Source organism: Notolepis coatsorum, assembly GCF_963971535.1.
Source record: "Notolepis coatsorum genome assembly, chromosome: 10".
NCBI classification, from domain to species: Eukaryota; Metazoa; Chordata; class Actinopteri; order Aulopiformes; family Paralepididae; genus Notolepis; species Notolepis coatsorum.
The window spans coordinates 27760040-27780874 of record NC_140174.1 but is presented as its reverse complement, the minus strand read 5'-3'; the positions used below and the strand labels follow the sequence as shown (position 1 = coordinate 27780874).

At 42.9% G+C, this 20835-nt stretch overlaps 1 protein-coding gene across 1 annotated transcript in view; it reads left to right on the top strand.

The window, feature by feature from the left end:
• Window positions 1-3035: 3035 nt before the first annotated feature.
• Window positions 3036-20835, top strand: part of cops3 (COP9 signalosome subunit 3) — a 43445-nt gene continuing 25645 nt past the window's right edge. The window contains exons 1-4 of the mRNA XM_084322465.1: window positions 3036-3187; window positions 4596-4725; window positions 17398-17510; window positions 20715-20764. Of these exons, the coding sequence (XP_084178591.1) occupies window positions 3133-3187; window positions 4596-4725; window positions 17398-17510; window positions 20715-20764 (348 nt within the window). The 5' untranslated portion in view covers window positions 3036-3132. The remainder of the gene's footprint in view (window positions 3188-4595; window positions 4726-17397; window positions 17511-20714; window positions 20765-20835) is intronic.

Here is a 20835-nt window from a genome sequence, read left to right as displayed (position 1 = left end):
ACAGCTGGAATAGTTTATTGGTGGCGATTTGAAAGGTCTCCTACAAATGTGGTCAAACTTTAAAACATTTTAACGTTGAGCACAGCGACTCAGCAGCAGTTTCACCAAGTGTGCTGTTGCTACCGAGTGGATCAATCAATCAAATTAATTTGTATAGCACATTTAGACATGACACTTGTGCTTCACAGTAAGTCGCATAGCTTAAAAAAAAAAAAAAAAAAAAAAAAAGGTGCTCCAAAAGTATAAAATAAACAGAAAATATAAACAACCAACGGACAGACAAAGAAACAGAACAACACGTAAAAACAAACAAGGCAAGAGCCAGAGTGAGTCAGGGAAGGCTAGGGAGTATAGATGAGTTTTAAGTTTAGATTTAAAAGATCAAATTGAAACTGGCCACATGGTTATTAACCAAATGTGATATTCTTAGCAAATATGATTATTTAGGGATTTTTTTTTTTATTCCTGCCATAAAGAAAACAGAAATGATTACACTTGTATAATCTGTAGAATTATTTACTATTTGATAGAACTATTATATTGCTTCAACATAATTTCTTTAGCAACTTTGACTTGCTGATAAACTGTTTTCATCATGAAAATACTTAACAGAAAGCTAGCAACAAAAAAGAAAATAAAGCACATCCACTTCACACATGCAATGCAAAGGTAGTACAAACCAATGCATGCGACATCACCTGGATTGCATCACCTTTCATTTGAAGTTAAAGAACTTGCATCAGAGAGAAATGCAACGCATGAAGTGTGAACTTAAGATAAGATATTCCTTTATTGATCCCCTTGATGATAAATAAAACAGTGGGTAATCAGAAGGTTCGCGGTTAGATTCTGGCTCCTCCCGGACAGCATGTCGAGGTGTCCTTGAGCAAGACACTTAACCCCCTAACTGCTCCCGATGAGCAGGTTGTCACCTTGCATGATCGCCGTCCAAACGTTGTGTGTGAGTGAATGAGTGAATGTGAGGCATAAGTTGTAAAGCGCTTTGGATAAAAGCCCTATATAAATGCAGTCCATTTGTATGTATATTACAGTATTATGTAACAAAAAATATAGGCAATAACTTTATGGATTTTGCAGTACTGGTCCTACCTGACCAGAAGAGCTCTATGGACAATTTATCTTTTCAGTCAGAGACGGGAAGGAACTGAGACATGGAACTCTCTTAGCTACTTCTGTCACCGGTTCTGGGAAAATAAGCAGACAAGGGACTACAAAATGAATATAGAGAGAGACGTAAACTTGCTTATACCCCCCTCCCCCCCACCTCCCAATGTACAGTCTCCTCCCCCTCGTATGTATATATTTTCTGTTAGGATCTCTGTTTAACAGTACTGTATATTAAATATATTTGCATATCGTGTATGTCACAAATGTAACAGTACTGTATATCTGTATGTCATAAATGTCATGATATATCTGTATATCTGTATGTTGTGTATGTCATAAATGTCATTATGAATTGAAAATGGGGGACCCTGATGTAAACAAGACAAAAGTCTTTCTCTGGTCTGCATCCCCTTAACAATTGTGTGTATTGAGCCGTACTGTATTGTACCCATTCTACAATCTGTTAATAATGTTTTCAATCAATCAATTGAGCAACAGATTTGCCATGTTTAGGTTCTTAGAAACATATTGACATTTTAAACTCGGAATGTCATTCAGTGGATCTTTTTTTAATTTAACATATTTTAAGGTATTTTTGTTGTATTTTGGGTGCATGTTGATGATGTACTGTATTTCACCTTTTTTGACGATTTACAAAAAATAAGGGTAAACTAGGCTAACAAATTGGCTAGTTTTTACATCAAATTGAGAAAATATTTTATTTACAATATTGAAATTAGCATTCCTGATATTTAAAAGGAACATGCCAACATTTGGGGAAATTAGCTTACCGTCTTCTCCAGAGAGAGACAAGAAGATAGATACCAGTTTCCTCTATGTGCCTTCAGTAGAAAGCTATCTGGCTGCATGTTAGCCTAGCTTAGCAAATTAATGGAAGCAGACATGGCCTCCTATTCATTTTCCCACTCGTCTTCCCTCTTCCTATATCCAGCCTATTCAGTTGTTAAGTCGTGACGTATCGACCTTCCAATAAACAGTTTCCGGGGCCAACCTTCTGCGTTGGCTGAGGCTCTCGTCTTTTCAACATGCCTCAGTGCTGTGTCCCTTGTTGTTTTAATAGATCATAGAGTCATATTAAAACTGGGGTATGTGCTCCTAGTCCTAGTATCTCTCCCACTGTCTGAAATGGAGTGTTTGGCCCCCGGACATGAGACTTAACTCATCAGACTTAACTGAATTTGCTTCAGCCCAACTTTGCAATTTAGCTTGGTTTTGATTGATTGATTGAAAAGTTTATACACTGTACATTGGTAAAGAAACGATATTAATTTCATGAGAAAGTTCCATAGTGCAGATTTAAGTGAAATCTATAAGCAAAATGTTGTTTATTAAATAACACTGGTATGAAGCAATATTTTTTTTAATGAAAAAGTTCATAGTGCAGGATTAAATGACATTTGTAAGAAACTGAAACACTGGTATGGGCTTCTTGCCTAGATCTCTCACTCACGCGCACACGCGCACACACACACACACACACACACACACACACACACAAAATGTTAGCATAATGATGCATCCCCTTTGATTCGGAGATTTTATATTTTACAATATCTTTGCTGAAAACCCGGTAGCGTTTACATCAGTTCCTGTATTGATCTCCTCTTAAAGGAACAGCTTGGCTAATTCTCATTAAAGGTATTGGCAATAAAAGGTATACCACATGAAAAGTCTCTGTTTCACATTACATAGAGCTGAAACTAAGGGGGGTGGGGGTGATAGCAAACATTTAAATAGACAGCATTTGAGAAAAGTTAGTCGTTTAAGTTGTCTAAAAATGTGTTAAAAGTCGTGTGGGCCTGGCCCTTTAAGAGTCTAACGTTCCTGTCGTAAAATCTCGTTGCATCCTGTTCTGTTCTCAGGATCTCACGATACTTTCATCTCAGTGGCGGCTGTGTGGCCCCCTATCTTCAGTCCGGACGGAGTTTCTGACATTTGAATGAAAAACAGTGCGAATTACCTCCACTTTGGACCGATGCAATAATGGCTTCAGCCTTGGAGCAGTTCGTGAACAATGTGCGGCAGCTCTCTGCTCAAGGTAAGGGCCACTGAACTGATTTGAGTTGACAGATGAGCTGGAACTATTAGCTAGCTAGCTAGCATATGCTAACCAATGCCTTGCCGATAGCTAGGCAGGCAACTGGACATAGCATCCTTTTCGCTTTATCATGTAAACACACCACCAAAATTACTTTTTCAGAGAGCGAGACTTGTCTAAAGTATTCCTAAAGGATGCGTTAATGTATTGGGACGCCGGAGACAGCCTCGGACCATATGGTTGTGCTTTGTAAACGTCTCAAAATCGTACTTTTGGTTTTTGATCTAGAATAATTTCTGGGGAATGCCTACCGGTAGTCCCGCCCTAACCGCATGTTGATTGGCTCGCGAGCAGGATTGGCGCATGTTACTGGCCCAGGGACACATCTGTCAACACATTATACGTTGCTTCCTTGCCTAATATGTGTACAAGGCCCTGACAGGACACTTGACCGGTCGACTTGTTTTACAGTGGCTCTGACACAACGCAATGGCAAAAACAAGTCGTGATTCTCATTTCTTACCATTGTAATGAATAGGCGTCGTACTCTTGCATTGATTTGAAACATGTTGAGATGATTAGATGTAGCAGTACTGACTGTATGTCGTGTGTGTCATATATGTTATGATGAATTGAAAATGGGGGACCCTGATGTAAACAAGACGAAAGTCTTTCTCTGGTCTGCATCCCCTTAACAATTGTATGTATTTATTGAGCTGTACTGTACCCATTCTGCAATCTGTTAATAAAGTTTTCAATCAATCAAAATTGCAATGTGGCTGTTGCACACTACAGAGAGCCATCACTCAATTGTTTGTGTTCGATTTGGCACTTAACGAATTTACAGGTGTAGCCTAAACAATGAGTGGTAATCAGTGGCCTTATAAATCAGTACTTCTAATATTGGTAACGGCTGTGCTTCGTTCGCATTCTCATGTGACACAGCTGAGATGTCACTTGTGTGAGATACAGCATGCTATATAAGCTCATGTTCATGTCTGGACCTTATGTGACCTAGTGAGAAGGGTCCTGCGGTGAAGGCCTGGATGAACACTAAACGAATAATGTAAACAAACTAACGTCCTGCCTCAAACCTGTGCACAGACTGTTTTACATTCTACCACCACATTACATTTAATAAAATGTCCAACCTTTATTTAAACTCTGCAACAGAGGGGAGAATCTCAAGCTTTAAGGACTGTTGGAGTTAATTCCATGAGCTAGGGGGCATCTCATAACAAAAAAATTAAATAATATCTTTATAATATCGAATGCATTGCAGAGACACTGTACGATGCATTGTGACTGTTTGGAGATATCTTTAGCCTCCTTTATCACTATAAAAATATCTACTGTGGTGGTTATACATCCCGTCGCTCTCTCTCTCTCTCTCTCTCTGGCCCCGCAGGGCAGATGACTCAGCTGTGCGAGCTGATCAACAAGAGCGGGGAGCTGCTGGCCAAAAACATGTCCCACCTGGACACTGTTCTGGGGGCCTTGGACATCCAGGAGCACTCCCTCGGCGTGCTGGCTGTGCTGTGAGTAAACAAACTAACACCACCTATATATCTAAGTAGCTGTGCTCTGAGTAAACTAACCAACACCACCCATATATCTAAGTAGCTGTGCTGTGAGTAAACTAACCAACACCACCTATATATCTAAGTAGCTGTGTTGTGAGTAAACAAACTAACCACACCACCTATATATCTAAGTAGCTGTGCTGTGAGTAAACAAACTAACCACACCACCTATATATCTAAGTAGCTGTGCTGTGAGTAAACAAACTAACCACACCACCTATATAAGTAGCTGTGTTGTGAGTAAACAAACTAACCACACCACCTTTATATCTAAGTAGCTGTGTTGTGAGTAAACAAACTAACCACACCACCTATATATCTAAGCAGCTGTGCTGTGAGTAAACAAACTAACCAACACCAACTATATATCTAAGCAGCTGTGAGGGCGGCTATCTGGCGTAGTGGGCAAGGCGCTCACCATGAAATCTGGAGACGCTGGGCTTGCCTGTTCGAGCCCAGCGCTCCACATTTGCTTTCAGTTTAGCTGGTCGTCCGTACTAATACACATTGGCCGTATTAGGGGGTGGGAAACTGATGGGTGGGGATCGGGCGTTGTGGACAGCGACTCCTACAGGTCGGTTGGTGCGCCTGCGCAGTAGAATCAGGAAGTGTCGGGGGCAGCGTGAGCCTCCCACGCGTTACTCCTCGCCACTGAGAGATCGAGCTGCGCAGGTGAAAAGATGCGACTGCTGTTACCTCAAGTACCGGAGGGGACTTGTGCTATGTATGACTTAGTCCACATTGCAGCCGGCTTGTGGGAGGCAAGAACAGCGTTCGTGACAGGGGAGGGTTGAATTGGATGATACGAAATTGGGATGGGAGAAAATATAGAAAATGGGAGAAAAAGTGGATAAAAAAAAAAAAAAAAATCTAAGCAGCTGTGCTGTGAGTAAACAAACTAACCACACCACCTATATATCTAAGCAGCTGTGCTGTGAGTAAACAAACCAACACCTCTCACCTCATCTCTATATCTAAGCAGGATTGAGGGTCGGAATGCCGTCCCGATTACCACTTTTGGGCTTCGAATTATCAGCCAATAATCGAATGCTTCGTTCTTTATTCTTTCGTTTTCTGGTTTTCAAAATTAATGTTGGAATATTGATTTTTATATATATTTCTTATGCTGATCATCATCTCAGAGAGAGTTGGAGGGCATTCCAAGAGTTGGAAGCATCAAAGGAAAAAGCTGATTTCCCAAGATCGGAACATACTCAAGGTCATTAGATCGTCGTTAAATAGAGTCGAATAGGTTCCAATATTCCATCCTAACAAGAGGTTGTTATCAATAAGGACTTTATGTTCATCAAATTATTTTACAATCACTACAGCTGTAATTAAAAGAATGTGTTAAGATTTGGCCAAAGCACATTGGTCATTACAAACTGCCTATGGTTTTCAAGGAGAGCAAGTGTAATTTACCCCAGAGCCATTTGTTACCAATTACTATGTATTAATGGCTCTGTTCTACTTTTCTCTCACACAACAGAAATTGCATTCTGTTTACATATTAACATCTTTACGAAGTGGGGGGGGGGGATTCTTACTGGCGGTTAATGGTTAATCGTTTAACAATTAACGTATCTAGTGGGGGGGGGGGGGGGGGGCTTTTCATTAAACCCCTAAATGAAACGTTGTTTATTCTGTCATTTAGTCTCTTCCTCTTCTCCACTTGCTGCCTTTCTGTCTGTCACAGGGCTTGGAAGAATCTCTTTAACGCTATTATGTATTTTGAAGGCCCCATTTCGCACTCTTAGTATTATGTCTTTTGAAGGCCCCATCTCGCACTCTATGCCCTCTGATGATTCATGCACCGTACAAGCCCACACACACACACACACACACACACACACACACACACACACACACACACACACACACACACACACACACACACACACACACACACACACACACACACACACACACACCAAAAGCATATATTTAGCTTAAGCATTTTTTGATTATATATTAGATTTAGATTATATATTGCATATATTTAGCATTTTAGCATTTGTTTTTTCCCCTCTATTATATATTAGATTTAAATTATATATTTTAACTATTTTTATTGTAGGGCAAATATAACAGGGCATACATAGTTAATTATATTGTATATTGTTTACCTGCCTTTTTTTTTTGCTAAATTCTTTTTTATTATTACTTACATGAAACAAGACAACACATTAATCACAATCACAATACACAGAACTTCACAGGAAAATAACAAAAACAATAATAATACAGAATATAACAATTTATAAATTATAAAGACGAAAAAGAAAAGAAACCAGAGTTCAACCATTTTAAATTCAAAATTCCATGGGTACTATCTAATAGATGACCAAATAGCGAAGAACTAGCTAAATAGCTGCCTCCCAATAAAATCCCTAGTTAAATTCAAGACATCACAAAAGACAAGACAGACAAGACATTTCCTCCTCCCCCTCCCACGAGACCGCCGGACTCCCCCGAACAAGCACCCCAACCCCGCTCAGCCGCACACGGCGGTCCTGACCTTCTCAGCTGCTGCGAACCATAGGTCAATCCCAGCCTGCCCCACCCCAATCACCCGCGCCGTGGATATCTCAAGATAAATCACATCCAACAGTGTTAGGGACCAGTTAATCACTGTGAGCTTCTCAGGCTCCTTCCATCTCATTGCTATTAGCTTCTTCGCCGCTGTGACGCCCGCTAGGACAACCCTTTTCAGTTGTACGGATGCGGGTAGTGTTGTTATATCGTTCAGGAGTAGCGTAACAGCTGTGAATGGGATAGTTAAGCCACACAGATCTGAAAGTTTGTCCGCTATTGACCTCCAGAAGCGGGCCACTTGTGGGCAATCCCAATACATATGCATATAAGTGCCAGTGGCCTTTTGAGAGCACAAAGTGCACCGAGAGTCGGTTATCAGTCCCATAGCAAATAGCTTCCTAGGTGTAAGATAGGTCCTATGAATATAATTAAAATTTATTTGCTGGTGATTGGGGTTGCGGGAAGACAATGCCACATTTGCCCAAACATCATCCCAGTCAAACTCGGGGTCCAACTCCGGGATATCCACACGCCAGATTGTATCCAATGATAAATTTGTATACGTGGACTGAATTAAGAGCGTATAAAAGTCTGAGACAAACCCTCTGGAGGTCGTCCTGTCGACTATGAGCCTGAGGAAGGGGTGTGGTTGCAAAGCTTGAGCCCACGGCACGCCATGCGCCCTCAGCGCTGACCTTAGTTGAAGGTAAAGAAAGAAGGACTCGCCGGGAAGATCATAAAATTCTCTTAAAGGAAAACTCCAACATTTTGGGAAATTAGCTTATTTAACATCTTCCCTGGAGTTAGACAAGAAGATACATACCCTTTTTGTCTCTGTGCATGCATTAGGCTTAGGGAACAGTCGCTCCGTTAGCATAGCTTAGCTTCATCACTGGAAGTGAGTAGGGGCCGGAGCCTGGCGTTCCCACACAGTGTATAGTTTGATTGATTGATTGAAACGTTTATTAACAGATTGCAGAATACACTCCAAATACAACTCCAAAACGTTCATGTAAACATGTTGTGACCTGTGTATTCACCACGTGGAGAAATAAAAAATTATTGAATTAGACAATTACGTTTTATAAGCAAATAACTTGCCCAACCACTACTGTATGAGCGCAGCCAGTGATTTCAACGTGACGGCGTGTTTGTTTACATTCTCATTCATTCAAAAGATCCGAACCGATTGAAGTTTATAGATACCATGACTTGAAATCCTCTTACCTTGACGATTAAAAGCCTCCCCAATTTAGAAAACAGTAATCCAATGGCTGGTATTGATAATATACTACTAACGCTCGGAGCTAACCAGCAACCGGACAGTCAAGCAGATAACGAGAGCCATGACTTCCTTTCTGGGGGGTTTCAAAATAAAAGAGCGACGTCTATAGCAGCGGAAAACGTTTATTTTGTACATTATCTAACGTTAACACGAACCTAAACTAACTTTAGGTTAGTTGTAACGTTAGTTTAGGTTCGTGTTAACGTTAGATAATGTACAAAATAAACGTTTTCCGCTGCTATAGACGTTGCTCTTTTATTTTGAAACCCCCCAGAAAGGAAGTCATTGCTCTCGTTATCTGCTTGACTGTCCGGTTGCTGGTTAGCTCCGAGCGTTAGTAGTATATTATCAATACCAGCCATTGGATTACTGTTTTCTAAATTGGGGATGCTTTTAATCGTCAAGGTAAGAGGATTTCAAGTCATGGTATCTATAAACTTCAATCGGTTCGTATCTTTTGAATGAATGAGAATGTAAACAAACACGCCGTCACGTTGAAATCACTGGCTGCGCTCATACAGTAGTGGTTGGGCAAGTATATTTGCTTATAAAACGTAATTGTCTAATTCAATAATTTTTTATTTCTCCACGTGGTGAATACACAGGTCACAACATGTTTACATGAACGTTTTGGAGTTGTATTTGGAGTGTATTCTGCAATCTGTTAATACACTTTTCAATCAATCAATCAAACTATACACTGTGTGGGAACGCCAGGCTCCGGCCCCTACTCACTTCCAGTGATGAAGCTAAGCTATGCTAACGGAGCGACTGTTCCCTAAGCCTAATGCATGCACAGAGACAAAAAAGTTATGTATCTTCTTGTCTAACTCCAGGGAAGATGTTAAATAAGCTAATTTCCCAAAATGTTGGAGTTTTCCGTCCTGAAACGCACGGAGGCCGTTCTTATCATAAATATCCTCCAGAGTATGAACCCCCCTCCTTTGCCATTGAGGAATATTAACCGGCTTGTGCCCAACAAGTAATTGCTGGTTATTAAAAATTGGAGAGTCCAGGTGCCATGGGCATTTAACCCCACACGACTTCTGTACATTACGCCACGTCTGGATCACGTGAGTTATGATCGGTCCATACCTCAGTCGGCATTTCGAAATAAGGACAGTGGAGTACACCACATCCTGCAATCTTAGCGGTGAGACCGCCGCCGCTTCTAAGGAGCGCCAAGATACAGCATCTACAGGGTCTAGCCAGCACATCAGAGGTCTCAGTGAAAAGGACCAGAAATAAAGCTTAAAATCAGGGATTGCGAGGCCCCCCATCTTGTTTCCTACGTTGAGTAGTAGCTCTTTTGATTCTCGGGCGTTTGTTATTCCAGATAAACTTAGATACCATCGATTGTACCTTGTGCCAGTGGTCTATCGGAGGGGGCAGGGGGAGCATTGAGCTAACAAAATTTATCCTAGGCAGGACGTTCATTTTGATTATGGAAGCTCGGGCTTGTAAGGAGTTAGGAAGGGATGACCATCTGTCTAGATCCTGGCGTATTTTATCATAAGTACCCGTGAAGTTGTACTTAGTAGTTTGACTCAGCGTGGGGAATATCTCTATGCCTTAGTATTTAAAATGTTCCACTATGGGGATATCAGCTGGTAGTCGCACCGCCTTGGCCAGCTCATTAAGAGGTAGGCAGGCTGATTTGTTCCAGTTAATCTTAAAGCCTGACAATTTACCAAAGTCGTCGATTATTCCCAACAGGGTTAGAAATTAAAAAAAAAATTCAAGGGCTTTTTTTGCCCCCCTTAATTGCTTTTCGGGGGCTTTTTTGTATTTCGGGGGCACAACATTTTTATAATGAAAATTAACATAAAGATTATAAAACATTCTTGACACTTTTTTTTACAGTCTTCGTCCCTATGTTTGATAACGTAATGTTAATGTCTCCATATATAGGGCTCTACGCTAACCTTTTTCCCAAGGAGCACATGTGCTCCTAAATAAAATGTTAATAAATAAAATCTAAATACAAATTTAGGAGCACACAGAAATTTAGGAGCACAGTGACAATTGTTCAAGTAACACACACACACGCACACGATGTGTGACATCATGGCTTGGTTTCATGTTTTGAGGTACCTTCAATTATCTGTAAATAATACATACATACTCTATCTAAATAGATTAAATATTATTGTCCCTGAGTGAGGGCAAGTTGTGTTGTTGTCTTGATATAATAACCGGTTGCCTCTGGATCAATGAATGTCTAATATTGAATAATATTATTAGATATTTTATTTTTAACATCCCTAATTCCAACAGTCAAGAGGCTTGTTTCAAATTGATGAAAAACCCCACACACGCAACGTTTGTGAGTATAGGCTCTGGCCAGATCGATCAATGAAATACGTTGCGCGCTCAGCGCTGTGGAATGAAGGAAATGCGCATCGGGATCGGATTTGGATGTTATTCTTTTGGAGTTGTGTTACAAATGGAATGGTCTTTCCCCGCCGAACACAAGTTACTTAACGTTACACAGGTCGCGCTATGCAGATGCTTAGCTTGCTAACGTTAAGATAGCAGTGTAATGCTTGATGAGAGCAGAGCGCTCTCTCTGTGTTCGCAGCACCTCAAGTGCCTGTAACACGCAGCGGGCCCCGCCTCCCTCCTCCTTGGAACAAACATTCCACCCAAAAACTGAATTTCAGTCCAGTTTCAATCTGAACTATTAACAGCGGAGCTGTTTTGTAATCTTCACAATCACTCGTCTGTCTCGCACACTGCAAGTAAATGATTTTTCCGGTTTGCACACACACATATTATTAGGGGCAATACGAGGGAAATGCTCGCACTGTAGAGCATATATATAATTATATATATAATTAGTAAACTGTCGGGGGCTTTTTTTGCCCCCCTTAACTGATTTTCGAGGGCATTTGGTCAATTTTCGAGGGCATTTTGCCCCAAGCCCCCGTTAATTTCGAACCCTGATTCCCAATAATTTTGTGGCCGACCGGGAAGGGTCATCCATAAAAATCAGTAGGTCATCCGCATAGAGAGCAATTTTGTGTGGTGTATTATTGATCATTATGGGGACGATGTCCTCCGATTGCCTAATAAATTGGGCCAATGGTTCGAGGGAAAGCGCGAATAGTCCTGGGCTCAGAGGACAACCCTGTCTAGAAGATCTGGAGACTGGGAAAAGTGTGGAACAGTTTTTGCCTGTCAGTATCATTGCCGACGGCGAGGCATACAGGACTTTAATCATATGAATAAAATTCTTTCCAAGACCCATGACCTCAAGTACCTTCCACAGGTATGACCATTCTAGTCTGTCAAACGCCTTCATGGCATCCAAAGACAGAACTGTGGACGGAGCTGTATTGTCTTTACTGTTATTGACTACATGCAACAGCCTCCTAAGATTATCTGCAGCCAGGCGCCCCGGGATAAAACCAGTTTGATCGCAGTGTACCAATACCGTCATAAATATCTGCAGGCAGCGGGCCAGCACCATGGCAAACACTTTTAAATCGGCCCGAGAAGACTCAAGGGCCTATAGCTACCACAATCATTGGGATCTTTGTCCTTCTTGAGAAGTAAAGAAATCAACGCCATGTTGACATCTCTTGAGAACTCCCCTTGTTCGATAGCGCAATTGATCATATCGAGCATCAATGGACCCAGTTGGTCCCAGAAAGCTAAATACACCTCGGGTGGAATACTATCCCAGCCTGGTGCCTTACCCCTCTGCATTTCAGCAATCGTCTCCCTTAGTTCCATAAGAGTGATCGGTTTCCCCAGTTCCTTAGCCTCTTCCTCAGAAATGTGGGGTATCTCAAGCCCGCCAATGAACGATTCAAATTTAGAGTCGTCGAGATTAACCTCTGAGCCAGTGGTGCAGTCGTAATATGGAAACTGGTAACACGCCACGTGCACGCGCACACGTGCATGCGCACATAATTGATTTATACACACACACGCACACACACACACGCACACACACACACAAGCGCATATACGCAAGTGCAATCTTTCTATCATACAAGCTCTTCTTGCTCTCTATTTGTGTGAATGTGCGCGTGGAAAGCTGGCGCGCAGCACAGACGCTTGATTCAATATCATAAGCAGGTAGACCCCCACGCCATCACGAATTCCGAGCCACATTAGTATTCACCTCCACTGCCTGTGTCATACAGAATGAAGGGGGAGATGCATTCAGATAGCCAACACCCAGACACTTAGTCTACCTGCGCTTTTTGTTATGTAAAACGGTGGCCGGGTACTTAGTCACAACGAATGGATACAGCGCATTTTTGTGTGCGCGTACACGCGAGTACACATCCGTGCGCGATCGCGCGTACTTGATCTGGTAACACGGCGTGTAACCGCGTGTGACCATGACTGCACCACTGCTCTGAGCTATATAACTGTGAGTAAAACTCTTTAAAAGTGTCGTTGATCTTTTTCGAATCAGTAGTGACTGTACCCTGTCGCGTCTTGATCGAGGGGATATCCGAGAAATGATCATTCGAGCGTATTTTCATTGCCAATAGATGGCTAGGCCTGGAGCCGTGAAAGTAGTAATTTTGCCTTGTCCTATGTATCAAGAACTCAAACTGTTGTTTAAGTATGGAGTTTATTTCTTTCTTGACTATCTTACGTTGTGTGTTTAGTCGTTCACTATAGTTAGTTTGCAAAGATGCGTATAGGTCTGCATATAATGTTTCCAGTCCTTCTAGTTTTTTTGACCGGGATTTACGCAAATTGGAGGTGAAAAGTGTGACATGACCCCTGATAAATCCTTTCAATGCGTTCCATAGGACCCTGGGGTCATCGACCGTGCCAACATTGATCTGCAAGAATTCAGCTAGTTTACTCCTGAACTCAGAACAGAAATCATCGTTCTTTAATAAGGTTGAGTTAAAACGCCACCTGGGAGCTCTCGTGGAGAGCCTGCCAAAGGTTGCCACAAGGAAAATCCCCATGTGGTCCGAGAGAGCCAGGGGAACCAATGAGACGTCGAAACTATCAAACATATTAGGGGACGCGAATGCATAGTCTATTCGAGAGAAGGTTTTGTGTCTGGCTGACAGGTGAGAGTAATCCTTGAGGGTGGGATTGGATAAGCGCCATAGGTCTGCGAGCCCCGTGTCCTGGGCCCACATCCTGAGGGCCTTAGAGGACCGTTTTTGGTCGCTTGTTTCAGAGGACCCGGACCTATCCATCTCCGCATCCCAGCACGCATTAAAATCGCCACCCACAATGAGAGCGTATCCAGTAAGTTCCAACATATTCTTCGTGATTGTATTATAGAACGCTGAATCAAATGTGTTAGGGGCATACAATGCTATTATTGCCATCTTTCTATGAGAGAACTCAACTTTTGCTATAGTAATCCTTCCCTCCGTGTCCGACCACACATCCAGGACTTTGATATCAAGGTTACGTCTTGTAACTATGACGACTCCTTTCGTCTTATCATCGGCTGAGGTTGAGGAGATAACGTGATATTGTCGATTTGCTAGCCTTGACACATCACCCACCAATAAATGCGTCTCACTAAGGAGAGCAATGTCTATTTCTTCTCTTCAATAACCAAAGGACACTGGCACGCTTGTGTGGGGCGTTAAGACCCCCTGCGTTCCAAATTAAAATATTCAATTTAGCCATGGTCGAGTTTGTCTAAATGCGTAGAGAACATACCAGTGCAGCCAGGCTGAGTACAGAGGCGCTGATCCAGGCGGGTCCAGACAGTCAATCCCAGGAGTTCAGAGGAGGAACAATTACACACATATAAGACAACAGTACATAAAACACAGAAAAATACCACCCCAGTTACAACCCCCCCTCCTTCTACTCTAAACCCTAACCCACCCGTCCTATTATTAACCCTCCTATACCCACTCTCCAATCCCCTCCCTATGCCCCATCCACTAAGGATGGTCATCTTCCTATCATTTCCCACTGGAGTCATGGATCCAATAAGACGCTCTCCACTCCGACCCCCCTCTAGATAAACCCCTGATTAAACCCCCACTAGTCCAATAAACACAAATAAAAATAAAAATTAAATTCAATAAAGATATCGGTCGAAAACCACTGTGAGCCTTGGCCTTAACATGAGACAACTATAATGGAAAAAATAGCCATTATTATATAATAACTCAACATCAACCCTGTAACCATCTACTTCCGAGTCTGCGTATTAATGTTGCAATGTTATAGCATAAATGGATAAAGGAAAATTCAAAACAAAATTAAATTAAAGCATACCAGCAGATAGTCTAAGGCAGGATCGGATCACAGTTAAATTGCGCAAACAGATGTCATTTAAACGGCGACAATAAGAAGAAAGGGAAAAAAGCGTTATGGTCAAAGTGCACGCATGTAACAGCCCCTCTGATCAGGCACAACGGCTGGAATGACATAACCTATGTAAGAATAGAATTAAACACCTTCATTAACCCGGGGATAGTAATAAGCTATACCTGACACAACCTGTTATCATATATTGTATATATATATTCAACCGACCTTCTACTACTGGAGCCCAAAGCTCAAAACAGCCTGGATATAAAAATAAAAGCATACAAGTTAGTTAAGGACCCGATCACCGTTGAATTGTGCAAACCGATGTCACTTAAACAGCAACAACAACCAAAATACGTAAACATTAACGGGTCTCGAATGTCTCGGCGCGGGCGATAGACACAGCCTGCTAGCTAGCCCGAGGCTAGCGCGTAAGCTAGTGATGAATCCGGCTAGCACGCTAGAATCTGTTATGTACATTGTCCAGCTAGCTCGCTAGCTTCCATAGAGGCGATACACACGTACGACCATGAGGTCAACATTAGCAAGTAACAGAAGTCATTGTGATGCCCCGCTAGTTTGGATGGGCAGTGGACAGTTAGCCTGTCTGGGCATGACAACAAGCATTTGTGAGTAGTCCGCCCCATTAATCTATTCAGGCCCACATCGCCAAGTCACTCACCCGACATAGATATCAAGCTACAGTCTCGGCTATCCCCCCGAGATATTCCTTCGCTTTAGCCAATGACCAAAATGAACGCCGATCATCGTCCTTACCCAGCACAGATAATTTTGAGGGAGCGAATAGCGTAGGCCTCAGGCCTAGTTTCCATAGCCTGGACATGACCACTTTGTATTCGCCTCTCTGTGCTTGAACCTCCGGCGTAAAGTCTTCGAAAATGGCCACTTTGTTATCGCCAAGACTTAGTTTACCCCTTCTGGCACGGGCCGACCGCATGATGAGCTCCCTCTGCTGAAGCCTGTTCAGCTTGACAATGATGGGCCTCGGCTCTTTGTTCACTCCAGGACTGGTCTTGCCCGCTCTGTAGGCCGATTCACATACGGGAGGGCTGGGGAGGACATCTTTCCCCAGTATTTCCTGCAGCAATTCCGGCATGGTCTCCGAGAGACGGCCTCCCTCGTTGCCCTCCGGTACACCAACAATCCTGATGTTGTAGCGTCTCTCCCGGGACTGCATTTCCACAATTACCGACTGTAGTTTGGCAACTTCAGCCTGCCTAGCCAGCAGGGAGGTCTCCAGACCCGCCATCCTCTCGCCTTGTAGTGAGACCTCTGTCGTTAGCGTGGCTAGTTCGTTAGCATTAGCCGAGGAGACAACGTGCAGCGACTCCATCTTGTCTTTCAACGGGTCGACCGCCGCTAATTTCCTATGACATCTCTCGATGAAGGTTATCAAAAAATTCCGCCTGCACTTTTCTTTGTGTTTCAGCGAAGCGTGTCTCAAAGTCTGCATGGAGTTTGGTCATGACCGAGAGTACAGCTTCGCTTATCTCACTGATACCGGGCGACGGAGAGGTTAGGCCCGATGGCAGTTTGCCGGCTGGGGTGCTCATGGATCTGGTCTCCACCACCGACATCGCAGAAAGTTGAAAAAAGTCGACGACAGTAGTTGAAACTCGACGACTCAACAAGCAGACAAATAACAAATAAAAATAAAATAAAGACTAATGGGGAGAAAAGTATATTTCGCACGATAGAAGGGAGCTCACGTGAAACACGTCTACTCCATGATCGCCTAGCTCCGCCCTCGTTTACCTGCCTTTTTATTCTATTTTTATTTTTACTTCTCCACTGTACTATAATTCTGTGACCTGTATGTCTTCTACTACCTGTACCTCCCCTCCCCATGCTGCTATGATGCCTGAATTTTCCCAAGGGGATCAATAAAGGAATATCTTATCTTAGCTCAACATAAGTCTGTGGTTGTACTGGGGCAGCGTACAGGTGTGAATATGTGGAACTGTATCAATGGGAAGTGGGTTGTTTCTGTAAAAAGAGTGCATGTATGCTATGTAGATACGTTCAAACGACAACAATGTATCTTCCTTCTCTCTCGCTCTGCAGATTTGTGGAGTTCCCCCTGACTCTTCCTTGTCTCTCTGCAGATTTGTGAAGTTCCCCCTGACTCTTCCTTGTCTCTCTCTGCAGATTTGTGGAGTTCCCCCTGACTCTTCCTTGTCTCTCTGCAGATTTGTGGAGTTCCCCCTGACTCTTCCTTGTCTCTCTGCAGATTTGTGGAGTTCCCCCTGACTCTTCCTTGTCTCTCTCTGCAGATTTGTGGAGTTCCCCCTGACTCTTCCTTGTCTCTCTGCAGATTTGTGGAGTTCCCCCTGACTCTTCCTTGTCTCTGCAGATTTGTGGAGTTCCCTCTGACCCTTCCTTGTCTCTCTCTGCAGATTTGTGAAGTTCCCCCTGACTCTTCCTTGTCTCTCTGCAGATTTGTGAAGTTTCCCCTGACTCTTCCTTGTCTCTCTGCAGATTTGTGAAGTTCCCCCTGACTCTTCCTTGTCTCTCTGCAGATTTGTGAAGTTCTCCATGCCAAACATCCCTGACTTTGAGACGCTCTTTTCCCAAGTCCAGCTCTTCATCAGCACCTGCAACGGGGAGCACATTCGATATGCAACAGACACTTGTAAGTCTTTGTTAGTTAGTTTTATTAGACACTTTTAAGTCTTAGTTGGCCATTTAACTTTAGCCACCGATGTCAAGGTCACCTTCTTGTCGACGGACCAATCTAATCAAGAGAAATCGACAGCAAAACAAACCAAACCAATCGATAATGGAGGACAAGCTAATTTTGGCAGTTTCCAACAAACCCTGTTTGTACGACCAGGTCTAACCATGACCGAGATATGAACAGCAACTCCTCGAGGGCTGTGAGCAGTAATGTATGTAACGTTAGCTGAGGTAGCAACAGTAATCAGTAGCAAATGTATGTAACGTTAGCTGAGGTAGCAACGGTAATTGGTGGTAATGTATGTAACTTATGTAACGTTAGCTGAGGCAGCAATGGTAATCGGTGGTAATGTATGTAACTTATGTAACGTTAGCTGAGGTAGCAACGGTAATCGGTGGTAATGTATGTAACTTATGTAACGTTAGCTGAGGTAGCAACGGTAATCAGTGGTAATGTATGTAACTTATGTAACGTTAGCTGAGGTAGCAACGGTAATCAGTAGGGATGCCCCCCGGACCCCGGTTTTGAACGGGAACCGGTACTATATTAGAAAATACCGGAGTATTTATAAGCTCCGACGTCCTCGGTACTGCTATCGATACTCTAGAGAAATTATTATTATTATTATTATTTAAAAGTTGCGAACGATCCTCTCTCTGTCTCTGCACGAGAAGCGAGCCGCAGCCAGCGAGTCAATTATTACACACACTCCTCGCGAGTCGCTCGCTAGTGCTACACATAGACATACGGGTACTACATACGGGTACTCCTTAATGAAAGTGCTAGCGCTGCACACAGACAGCAGCTCTGCATGCACTGAGTCGTGATCATGGCGGATAGAGCGAAGCGTTCTAAAGTATGGATATACTTTACAAGGGTCAATGCCGACAATGCACGTTGCCACAAGTGCAACAAAACATTTGCCAGTAAGGGTGGCAATACGAGCAACCTATCAAAACATTTGTTGGCAAAACATGATATTAGCGTGCAGAAATGCGCCGTATTCGACTGCCTTGCGCGCAGTGGTCCATCTGCATCCACGTCCACTGCAGCCGGTAAGCCAAGATACGGAGTTTCCTAGGCTAATAACGAATTATTACAAATAGGCTAATAAACAAAATAATTGTTTAGCTACAAATACTACAATCTAAAAACTTTTTATAGATCGTCAAGCTGAGGCGTCAGCCACCAATGTGTCCCAGGCCAGTGAGCCCAGGGCCACCACACATCCTCCCTCTACCTCCCTCCACCACCCAAAGTCCTTTCTCCCTAGCAGCTAGAGGAAGGATGACAGGATAGGGTGAACGAGTGTCACAGTTCTGTTAGCCTTTTGCATTTGTTGTTTATTATAAAAAGTCTATAATTCAGAGTCAGACACATTTAAAACATTGTTGCTGCTGTTGCTGAAGAAATTATATTCATTTATTATATTTATTTATAAAGTTATATAAAAGAACATTGCTGCTGCTGTTGCTGAAGAAATTATATTTATTTATAATACTTATTTATAAAGTATTAAGTTGTATAAATAATAAAGCAATGTCGATTCTGTTCTTAATTAATTGTCTTTTTTTTGTTGCAAAAAAAATAATCAAAAAGAACCGATAAGAGTATCGATAAAGTACCGAACCGTTAAGCAGTATCGATAAGAGTAGTAGTATCGATAAAATCCTAACGATACCCATCCCTAGTAATCAGTGATGTATGTAGACAGGACAAGAGGAGGGGTGAGTGAAAACATCACTTTAGTTTCCCCCTCAGAGACTTGCTCTCCTCCAACACAAGCCTGTACCTCTGAATAATGGTGTGTGCATACACGTGCATGTGTGTGTGTGTGTGCGCGTAATGTTAGCTGAGGTAGCAACGGTAATCAGTGGTAATGTATGTAACGTTAGCTGAAGCAGCAACGGTAATCGGTGGTATCGTTAGCTGCGCCCTGTTCACCTTCGATTCTCTATGTACACCCAGGGACCGAAACTAGAGAGCGCCACCCGCCATTTGCGCTCAGTTTTTACGTTTGGCGCCTCCCACTGAGACGTCTGAGCGCCGTGTGACGGGCAATCAAATAGTCATGTGAAAACCGAAAATCATGATCCAATTCTTTAGCGGAGTTCTCACTCGCTGTCTCAGCACAGACATGAAGCGCGCACCGCGCACTGCTGCTACCCCCTCCCCACCTGTTTCTGTATGCCTGCATGTAAACGGAGGCTATTGCCTCACCGTGACGTTAGTCTAGTCAGTGTGGGACCTTCGTGAGATAACGTTAGCTACCGTTACAAAATGACCCAGTCAACTATTCACTTAGTTTAATACATGAGGCATTGTGTAACGTTATCCAGCCGGCTAGCTACGGATAGCTCCCGACATCAACAAATCCTCCAGCAATAGTCCAGTGCATAATACCTCCGTTGGCTAGGTAACTAGTCACTACGAAATGTCGCAGTAAACAAATAGTTCACTGAGGCGTTGTCCCAACGCCATCCAGCAGTAGCTACAGATAGCTCCTGGCATCAATGTCCTACAACAACAACATGCGTATTCGAGTCCCTGGTTTACATCGCATGAGTGAGGGCTGCTGACTAGGGTCCAGGTGCAGCGCCGGAGAATTCTTTTGCATGCTGAATGTAGCGTTTAGGGTCCAGCTGCACCCCCGGAGAATCCTTGCTGGAGCTGGAGGCCACTCGAGTATACACACAGACAGTGGAGCTGTTTGCAGACAGCGAGGTGGCGATGTCTCGCAGATAACACAATCACAAGTATGATTATATAATATATATATTTTATAAAAAATTTTTTTTATATAAAATAACAATAAAAAACATTTTATCAAAAAAAAGTTGGCAGGTAAGAAATATGCTTGGCGGGTAGATTCTTCCCATCTACCCGCCACTGGCCGGTGAGTCAAAAAGTTAATTTCGCTCCCTGTGTACACCGCCACGCCTCGCGTTTGAGCGCAAGAAAAAGGCTTCCAATGTGATCACAGCCTAAACCTGAGCTATTTAGTAGTTTGTACGATGTGTCAGTGGCTTGTATCACTGTGATACATGTGGCCACAACATGGCGTCCATACTATCCAACCAGGCCAAACTGGTGATAAATAGCTGGGTGGTAAACAACCCTTTTGCACGTGTTTTATTTATCTTCTCTTTCCTCCCACAGTTGCTGGTCTCTGCCACCAGTTCACAAATGCCCTCGTAGAGCGGAAACAGGTAAGGATCGACAGACGGGAGTGGACATTTCTGAGAGAAGAGATTTTAACAAAAATCCCCACATTTATTTA